The following is a 9,891-nucleotide window of genomic DNA, read 5'->3' on the forward strand; positions in this document are numbered from 1 at the left end:
CAGAGGGATCAGGTGGCCAAGTAGGATCTGTGGGGGGTTGGATGGTCAGGTTGGCAAGCGGGCTCTGCAGGGTATATCGGGGGCAAGTGGGGTCTGCAGTGGGGCTTGGAGTTTTTAGGAGGGTAAGTGGGGTACACAGGGGTTGGTAGGGTCTAGGAGGGTTTGTTGGGATACGGGGGGCTAGCAAGTTCTGCAGGGGTGCTTGTGGGGATGGAGACCAGAGGCTCTTTTTAGCCCCTCATCCCCTGACCCCTTGACAGACAACCCCTCTCCTGTGAACCAACCCCACCATCCCACCCACCCCTCCTCTCATCCTGACTTAATTCCTTGGCTCCTGGCACCAGTAATGCCAGTAAAACTGATGCCAGAAGCAGCTTGCAGGATGGGGCATTTGTGGCGGGGGCGGGGTGGGGGGGGGGGGGGGTCTGCAGGGGGCATTGTCCATCTGGGGGATGGGTAAAGGGCCAGGGGGCTAAAAATAGCCTGGTGCCAGTGGGTGGGTAGGAAAAGCACAGCCCTGGGGCCAGCAGCTGGGCTTTTCCAGTCCCAGAGCTGTGCTGTGAACTGTGCAGAAGTTCAGTTAGATCAGTCTCAGTGGACACAATCTAAGCTAAACTACTTCTGAGGTAGGGTTAAACTAGACCTGGTTTGTAGACCATTCTAACCTTCCTGAACTTTTGTACAGTTCATACTTAGATCCACTTAACTAGGGGTGCAGACAGAAGTGACAATTTTTTCCTGATCTGGCCCCAGAAAGCAGCCTACAGCTGTGACCAAACAGAAGTGCACGGCTGCAGACTGCTTTAAGAGGGCCCAGTCCCTCAAAATCCGAACCCTCATTGCACAAGGGTCTGGATGAACATGCTCCAAAATGGAATATGATGTGCAATTTGTGTCTGCAGAGCTCCCAGCCTGTTGCTGTTTACAAAATGGGAGGGAAGAAAGGGAGTGGAGGGAGTTTGGTCTGGGGGGTTTTCACTTGGCACTGGAGGGTGGGGCGGGTCGATTGAAGCCCCTCTGAGGTGGGGGGGGCTGCAATTCACCCACCCCACCCTCTAGCACCAGCTGGGAAACCCCAAAAACAAGCTCTCTTGGCCCCTTTCCCCCCTCTCGTTCTAAAAACAGCGGCTGGGCTGGGAAGGCAGAGTGGCATTGCTACAAAAACTGAGCTGCGGGCTCACAGCAAGCAGCTGGGATCCCCAACTCCTGAACCCAACAGCAAACTCCTGTTGGGTCTGGGGTATCGTTGCAATTCATCCTTCAAACCTCTGTGAGTTGCAACAGGGAGCTGCTCTTCTGTCTGCACCCTAAGGATTTAAGCGTAAGGTTCGCACCTGGGCAAACTAAGTTAAATCAGGTGGCCATTTTTAGCGCTATTTAACCTCCCCAAACATCTTTGTGTACCCATAGTTCAGCACAACTGGTAATCTCTGCTCGAGTATCTCAGAGCTATAAAGTCAAGCATGTCACAGGTCAGGATTACTGTGCCTTGTCTGAGCGATCCGGCAAACCTGTGCAAACTTTCTTAAACCAATTTTGTTGCTTATTACCACGCATGCTAAGGACCCTGTGCTACAGATGCTTATACACAGGAGTAACCTTACCCATGAGTTATAGCCCCTGAGTAAATGTTTGCAGGATCAAGCTCCAATTTAACTCACAATTGGTACATGTTTATTTAAAATTCTGTGTTTGGGGAAATGGCTTGGCTCAATCTTCTGTGTACCATTTATCTAAATAATAATTCTTTGTCATGATTTTGCCTTGGCTTTTCATGTGTTTGAAATATCACTTAACTTTGTTATTATTATTAGTTGTTATTTATTGTGTTTTTCTTTGAATTTATTGGATAAATAATCCTGATTGCACACATTTTTGGCATGACTTTACATCTTGATCACTACTTGTGTTTGTTGTTTGGACACAGTCCCACTTGGATTAGATTTCTGAAATGCTCTCTGATGTAACTGCTGAATTACAGTGCTAGTTTATTAGTTATAGAAACAAATCTCCATTACTAAAAATAAAATCACTGATATTTGCAAGTGCAGAATGAGAAGCAATTTTACAGCAATGAGAAAGGGAAATGTTGAAAAAGTACATGACAGTTACACAGTTTGGGGTTGAATATTCTTTTTTATCTTTTAATTTGCTTTTGCTTATGACAGTTGTTTTATAAACATGCATTTGTTTCTATTGAATAGAGGTTTAACACTATTCATTTCTACAGAGCAATTCTACCTTAGGACTAGATTGTACTCAGCTCCTGCTCATTTCTCCAAGGAAGGGAGAGGGAACTACCACTCTAGTACTGTTTTTTTTTCTAATTTGTATTATTGCCTCACTTGATCCCAACCAAGACTCAGTCCCACTGTATAGACCAGTGATTCTCAAACAGGATGCTGCCTGATCTTTTGAAAGGTGCATAAACTGTGGGAAGATAAGTAGGGTGTTAGGAGATAAGCAGATAAATTAGGCAGGCAAGCACAGGCTCAGGCTTGTCTCTGCCTAGATGAGACTCCATCCCAACTGTGAAGTCCCTCTAAGGAAGTAAACACTGTAATATATAAATTAGTTTTTGAAAGTGGGTGCCATTCAATTCCCAAAGGTTATGGAAGGATGCCTCCAGTCCAGTGAGGGGTGTCTCGAGTCCAAAAAGGTTGAAAACCAGTAGTGTAGACATATAGTAAGAGCACGTTTTTACCTTGAAAATCTCTAATCTGATTGTTCAAGACAGACAGAAGTTGAGGCAGGAAAGACGCAGAACCAGGAGCTACCAGTGTGGTACACCCAACATCAGAAGAGGGAATGTAATCCTGATCTTCTGAACTCCCATTTTATACTTTATCCACTGTCACTCCTCTCCTACCTTTGGACTTACTTCTTGCATGCTCCCTTGGTATCCTCACCCACTCTGCTGAGGGCATATAGGGCAGTGAAGAACCAACCACTGATCTACTGCCTCTCTAATTTTCAGGGTTTGAGAGGGAAGACCTGTGTCCACAGCTAGTCTAACTTGTACAGAATGAGTTACTCAACTTTTTCTGTTCAGTTCTATAGATGAGCCATTTCTTTCCGTTAGTCTTGTCACCTTCTGTTTATACTTGAAGACTGTTATGCCTAATTCCCAGGGATATAAAAAGTCCATGGTCTGTCAGTGACCCTTCCCTCTGAATACCAACATGAACCAATCTCTCTTGGTTAAAGGAAACGTAGATGCCATGCTCCTCTCTAGAGAAGGCATAGTCCTCCTGATGATTGTAGAATTTCATAGGAACTGCTAAAGAGTTGTATGGGCTCTTCAGGTCCCCCTTAAAGAGGTTTGTAAACCTCCTCATAAATTACTGGGTGTTTTGCACATTTCCACAATGACCCTATATCGGATTCAAGAATGAGAGTAAACCAGCCCTTGCAGAAATGAGTAACTGTAACACAACACCTGAGGGTTCGTCTTTGAGATCCCAGAGAATAACAGGAAGGATATTGCACCAACAGTTATAGCTGATTTAAAATGTACAGACTCTTGCTGTGACTGGATGCAAGAGTATTGTGGAACTGTCTGTATGTAAGGATGTTAAGGGCTTTCTTAACTGCTGTCCCAGGCCCTGACACTTAACTCATTCTGCATGTTTAACTTTACTATTCCAATTAGTTCCATAGTGGAACTGTTCCAGGCATTAAAATTAAACACGGGCCTAAGTGACTGCAGGATTGAGATTTGAAGAGGTTATTGTGCCGCATTTACAGCACTGACAGTTCTTCTTCACTTAGACAGTGAATGAAGGAATCAAACCAAAATCATAGATAAGTAAGCTTGAAAGAGACCTCAAGAGGTCATCTAATCCAGCCCTCTGCCTAAGGCAGGAAGGGTCTTATGCTTCATATGGGAGTTGAACTTGCTACCTTAGCATTGTTAGCACTACATGCTAACAGATTTGTTTAGGCAGTTTTCTAATGTAGGTGGTAACCCAGTCTAACCAAATTTGATTATACCAAAATAATTTATTCGCTGAGCTGAACAGAATTGCTTTGACATGCAGAATATTTGGCATTTTAGTTCTCAGAATGACAGGGGTTAGAAGCACTGTACTCAGCACACAAAAGTAGTAGCTTGGGTTGTTCGACAGCATCATCTCCAGCCGATTAAAAAGCCCATTAATTATTTACTGGTTCTAATAGGAGTCATGTTCTCCTGGGTCAGAAAGATGGTATCGATGCAGTTGAACTGTCAAAGTGTGGCAGTGTAGTATCAGGAGACTTATTGCTGCAGCCGAAATACAAAAAATGTCAGCTGTGCCAGGGGGAAAAGTTAGTAGATTTATACCTGATTTAAACTTAAAATGCCATCACTTGAAAGAGTAAAATGTTTATGAAGTACAATCATTTCTAGAGAAGTTTGTATGGACTTTTTTTTTGTGGCTTTATAGAAACCCATTTGTTTTGCTTTTGTTTTGTTTACTGTTTCAAGGAGCCATTTGTGGAGTCAAAATAATGTAAGATCTGTTTTTTTAGGGGACATTTCTTATTTTCAGGAAAGTGAAAATACCATGAAAAAAACAGATGATGTATTATTTGGGCTGCACAAACAATTCCAGAAAGCACAACAAACCCACATTAACCAAACACCAATACCAAAATGTTGGGGTTTGCTCTTCTTCCTGGAGAAGTTGTAAGGAATCAGAACTCGTAGCAGAGGTGATATCTTTTATTAAACCAACTAGATATTTGCAAAAACAAAGTCTTTATTTGCAAGGTTTGGGGGGCACACACGCTTCCTCAGGTATAGGAGAATGTAAAGATTGTAAAATTTCTCCTAGGTGGATATGAAAATTCATATTTGACAGGATTCATATTTCACAGTTCTATAGGCAAAAGGAATCAGACCAATACATCTACAGCCTGCATGCCTGTAGAAGTTTTATGCACTTGAGCCTATCATTATACCACTAAAATTAAAAAATATGTGCACACACAAAAATTGGAGCACAACATAATATTTTGGTGTTTTCATCGTGGACCATAACTGGGGATCGTAACTTCATCTGAAGATAAGTTCTGTCATTGCTGGTGGATTAGAACAGGAGTTGGCAACCTAAGGCTTGTGGACATGGGGCTTCAGCAGCATTTGGGGGAGAGGAGGGGCTTTGGTGCAGTTGCTTTCCCATGCCACTGGAACCACAGGGAAAAGCACTCTCCCTGTGCCACCATGGGAAAAAGCAGTGGGTCCTAGCAACCTCTGACCTGACCTGGATTCGGTGTAGCCCCCAGCCTTAAAAGGTTGACAGCCACTGGTTTGGAATACTATAGAAACATTTATTTTTAAAGCTATTAAAATTTCAGTCATTTTTTTGTTATTTCTCCCTAAAGGCATGCCTGCTTTAAAAAAGGGGAAAGTACATCTTGTTCTTCAAATGCAACCTAACAGACCTTAGTTACATTGTATTCAACAACATTTTGTGGGCCTGCAGCTGCAGCAGTCAGACAGCCCTTCCAGCACTGACAACGATTTCTTTCACGGTTTTGTTTTCTTTCCAGCTGACCCCCTGGTTGGAAGTATTGCCACTCAGTATATGACGAACAGAGCAGAGCACGACAGAATGGCCAGACAGTGGACAAAGAGATATGCTACATAGGAACCCGCTACGAACGTTCTGGACCTGAGCAAGCACATTCACTAAGTGCATCAATAGCCCTTCCCTTCCCTTTGTTTTTATTTTTTATTAAATTTTGAACTGTTTTGTGACAGAAGGTTCCTTTGTTTTTGTTTTTTATTTTTATTTGTTTTGTTTTATATTTTCATTCTGTTAACTTGAAAGTTGTTTCCCTCAGACATAGGCAGGGACTTTTGGTTATCAGTGCAAAGAATGTTGGATCTGTAATAGTAGAGAGCTTTATCACAAAGCTTTGTATTAATGTGTGTTTTTTTTTTCATGTGGTCTTTGGGGAAAAACAAACAAATTCAGAATTATATCTTGTTTCTACTTAAATGTAGTGTTTAGGGTTATTTTTTTGTACTGAAGTCTTTAATGGTGGGTGCATGCTATTGGGAACAAGTTTTGTATAAAAGCTTAAAATCAAGAATCACTGTGCATTACTAAGACTGTGTTTATCGCTAGCCTTCTGTTTCCCACACAAGGCTATTGGATTGAACAAAATAATATGTATTTTGATTTACTTAAGAAAGTGCTTGTAAATTTCTTAGGGACCTGCCACTTTTGACTGTGGATCAGTTGATGTACACTTGTATTATTAAAGCACTCAATAAAACACTGTGGCTGATAAATGCACTTTTTGCAAGACAGTGTTTTTTTATTTTGTATAGTGTAGATGGCACAGCTCTGTGTCCAATCAGACTTTCACAGTACTAGCACTGAACTTATCCTTTCTTCTTGACAACAGTTTCTTAACAGCTGGAATTTCTCATTAAACTCTAGCTTCAGTGTTATAATATATATGCTAAACAATAATAATATGCACGTATACTAGCTGGACACTAGGACGTAAAAGGATATTTTTAATCATTCTTAAAATTACAATAATACTATTATTATTAATATTGTATATTTAATAAAAAAGTAATCCTTTTATGTGTTAGTGCTGAGATACTCTAAAACCTCCTGCTTTATCATCTTTTTTGCAACCATCTTGTTATCATTTAAAACACTGGGTGACAAAAATAACCTTACAATGGAAGTGGAATACAGGCTGATGGTTTTGTTCAGCAAGGCTCATTGTACCTTTCCCCAGGCTCTTATAATCGTGAAAGCAACTATTATTTAAAAAAAAAAAAAGTTAAATGAAGGTTTTCAGTGATAAATTTGAGCCATTGCACCAGTCATTCCCAGCATGTTCTATTGCAAGGGTATTTCTATTCAGATTCGACCTTCAGGCTAATTTTAGGTATGCAGCCACAGAAGGAAAACTTCTACTCGGTGAAGGAAATGTGTGGGTGATGTGATTTGGAAAATATATGCTGTGATGCTGATATCTAAATGTTCTTAGTGGTTTAAAAGCATACGGGAAAACCCCTGTCTCTTATAATTAAACATCACAGTTGCTGTCTACAGCACACTCTCCCATGCACTTTCTGCTCATGTTTATTAAATGAAAACAATAACCGGAAGTTACAGTCAGAAAAGGGACAGTACCTTGACACAAGGTCAGCCAAACCCTCTGTGCTCCCAGCTACTGATCTTGAAAATGAAAAAGTCAAATTGATAACATAAGCACCTATTCCCAACTACCTTTCTGCCAAAATCAGCAGTGTGTTTTTGGTTTAGTTTAATTTTTGTCCCACCCCTCCCCTCCTCCCTGTTCCCCCAACCATTGCTAGCAACTGAATGACTATTGAAATACTTAGAAGTTTCAGGTGAGTCATCCTGCATCTAAAGACAGACTGACCAGCAACTCTGCTTATAGGTCATATAAAACTACTGATTTGGCAACTGGCAGGTCCAAAAAAATAACAAATCAGTCCTCGTTTATCGAGGCTGATGCAGAATTATCTGGATGCTGCAGAAGTCCCCACAGTTGTCTGGGAGTCAGGCTGGGCAACTGTTGAAGCCAGCAGATCCCAAATACGGATGTTAACGGAGCGGTAAAAAGTGTTTGACAGTCTCCTTTGGTCCAGAGTAGGCATCCCAAGAACAGCCTTCATTTATTTTATGCTTCTCTTGTAAGTTACTTTTGCCATACCATGAAATACCTGCCACTCAGTATCCCTGTCTGTACTTGAAGGAAATTCTGCTATTTCAAAGGTATAACAATGCCCCACTGAGACAATCTTCTGGACAGCTCAATACTGCCAAAAGGCTCTTGAAGAAATCTCTTAAGGACCCTTTACTATAACACTTCCCTGAACTGAATCACCAGGCCAGAATGCTTTGTCTGAAATTGCCAGCAGGAGGCATATCTTAAAGCAAGCTGCATGCCAGTAAGACCCTGCTGGAAAATAATATCGTATCTTGCAGCAGAAGGGAGTCTTCCTCCCCTTTTTCTTGTCAATCACCTCTTCTCTTCCCCTACAACTTCCAGCAAGACTAGAAAATGAGTGTCCATTCCCTTCCCTCAGACATACAAACCCTCTGAAATCTGAAGTAACAAGACTACCACTATCTAGATAGATTTGGGCATAGCCTGACTCAAACTCTTTTTGTTAACTGGGAGTTGGACTGTACTTCTCTTCTGTCACGCTATGGTGTATCAGCACTCAAAAATGATCTTGTCAAGCAGACCAACAGGTTTCCAAGGGAAGAATATATGTCTGCCACCTAAGTGCAAAGAGGCAAGCAGGATGTTTTAAGTACCATTACTCTCTGCCAGTGGCAAGGACCAGCGCTTCTTACCTCATCACCTTAACGTGTACCACTTCTTCCAGTTCTATTCAGCTACCAAATCATTCCTGAAGGTTTCTTTTAACATATCTGTAATTGCACAATGGTTCGTCAAGATCTCTGCCAGAACTTCACTCGTCTACAGAAGAATCACTGCTATGGCTGCAGCCAAAAAATCAAGGGCCTTCATGAAAGGAAGATTGTAATCTGCCTTTTGTGAAGGCTTTATTGAAAGGTTATGACAGCTTCTTCAAGAAGGGTTCAGTGAACCTCAGACAAAACTCTGTAGTCAGCCCAGTCAGTCTTCCTTGCTGACAAGGGGACTCACAGCTTTCTTAGCTTCCTGAAGTCCATGTCTCCTATTGGCCTCACAGGCCAGTCACGTTCTCCAGTTGTCAGTGGGAAGACCTGCAGTACTTTTCATAGCCAGCTGCTTTAAAAAGTTAAAGTGGTTTGTCCCCAAAACAATTCACTTTGATATTCCCGAACATACCAGCAGAGCCCCTGCACATCTGACCAGGGTTAGAGTCTTCTAAGCCTACCATTTTGCTCTCTGCTTTCTCCTTTCCTTACAATCTTGCAGATGTATCAGAGGAGTCTGGCTGAAGTCATTGGCAAATTTAGCTGATTCCTGCTTTCTGCTTCAATACCGAAACATTTCTTTTTAACTTCCCTCTAAGATTCTTATGGCCACATGAATCCAACTTGCAGCCAGTATTGAAAATCTCTCAAATAACTCTGCAATGTTGAATAATGCTTCTAATCAGTGTCCTGAAAAAGAAAATATAGAGCCCAACAGGGTCCACTTGATCAAATCCCAGTGCTGTATGTGAGGTGATTTAAAATCCTGAACTGTTTCTTGTTCAATAAAGACATCTACAGCTATTCTGATTGCAAGTAAAAAAGCCTTATCGAGTAAAAAAGCATTTAGTTTCCAATAACCCCATCAAGAGGAACTCCTCTTCACTCCCCAAGTTAAATTAGGTCCAAGCAGCAGTCAGAGTACCCTCCAGACTGCTCTATACATAGCCTGATCATTACAATAGCTTTCATAACTTCCTATTCTATTCACTAACCAGATACCCTATAAACATATAGAAATCCCTCGTTTTCCTAAATAAGGTTGTCCAAAATTATCCTTAGCCCTGCATCCTCAAATACTGCTTGTAAGTTTTTTCAGCTGTCTTTAGGTTGTTTTACTCTGGAAGTCACTGCAGCTGAAAAATTAAAATCCCTCTTAAAAGAACTTTCAAGTTATCAATGATAGGAGAAATTTTAATAAAATGACTTTTCTTGTAGGCCCTAGATGATAACACAATGACACCTCATTCCCAAATGGAAATGCACAGATGGCATTCCCAAATGCACAGAAGTCAATACATTTCTCTTTCTGATCAAATCTCAGGGGAAAAAAATCTCACTGTAAGAACTGTTGCTCAATGGAACAAGCTCCCTAAAGAACATGTGGAATCTGCTTCATTGGAGGTTTTCAAGAAGGGCTGGAAAGCCATCAGTCTAGCAGGAACAGTCTACAGTAACAAAAAAAAAATAGGCCTTT

At 41.4% G+C, this 9,891-nt stretch overlaps 1 protein-coding gene across 1 annotated transcript in view; it reads left to right on the forward strand.

The window, feature by feature from the left end:
• The window catches only part of LOC102380489 (ubiquitin-conjugating enzyme E2 E2), a 334,617-nt gene extending 328,330 nt beyond the window's left edge, over positions 1 to 6,287 (forward strand). Inside the window, exon 6 of the mRNA XM_006021185.3 lies at positions 5,536 to 6,287. Coding sequence (XP_006021247.1) covers positions 5,536 to 5,633 — 98 coding nt within the window. The 3' untranslated portion in view covers positions 5,634 to 6,287. The remainder of the gene's footprint in view (positions 1 to 5,535) is intronic.
• Positions 6,288 to 9,891: the final 3,604 nt, after the last annotated feature.

Source organism: Alligator sinensis, unplaced genomic scaffold (assembly GCF_000455745.1).
Source record: "Alligator sinensis unplaced genomic scaffold, ASM45574v1 scaffold299_1, whole genome shotgun sequence".
Taxonomy (NCBI): Eukaryota; Metazoa; Chordata; order Crocodylia; family Alligatoridae; genus Alligator; species Alligator sinensis.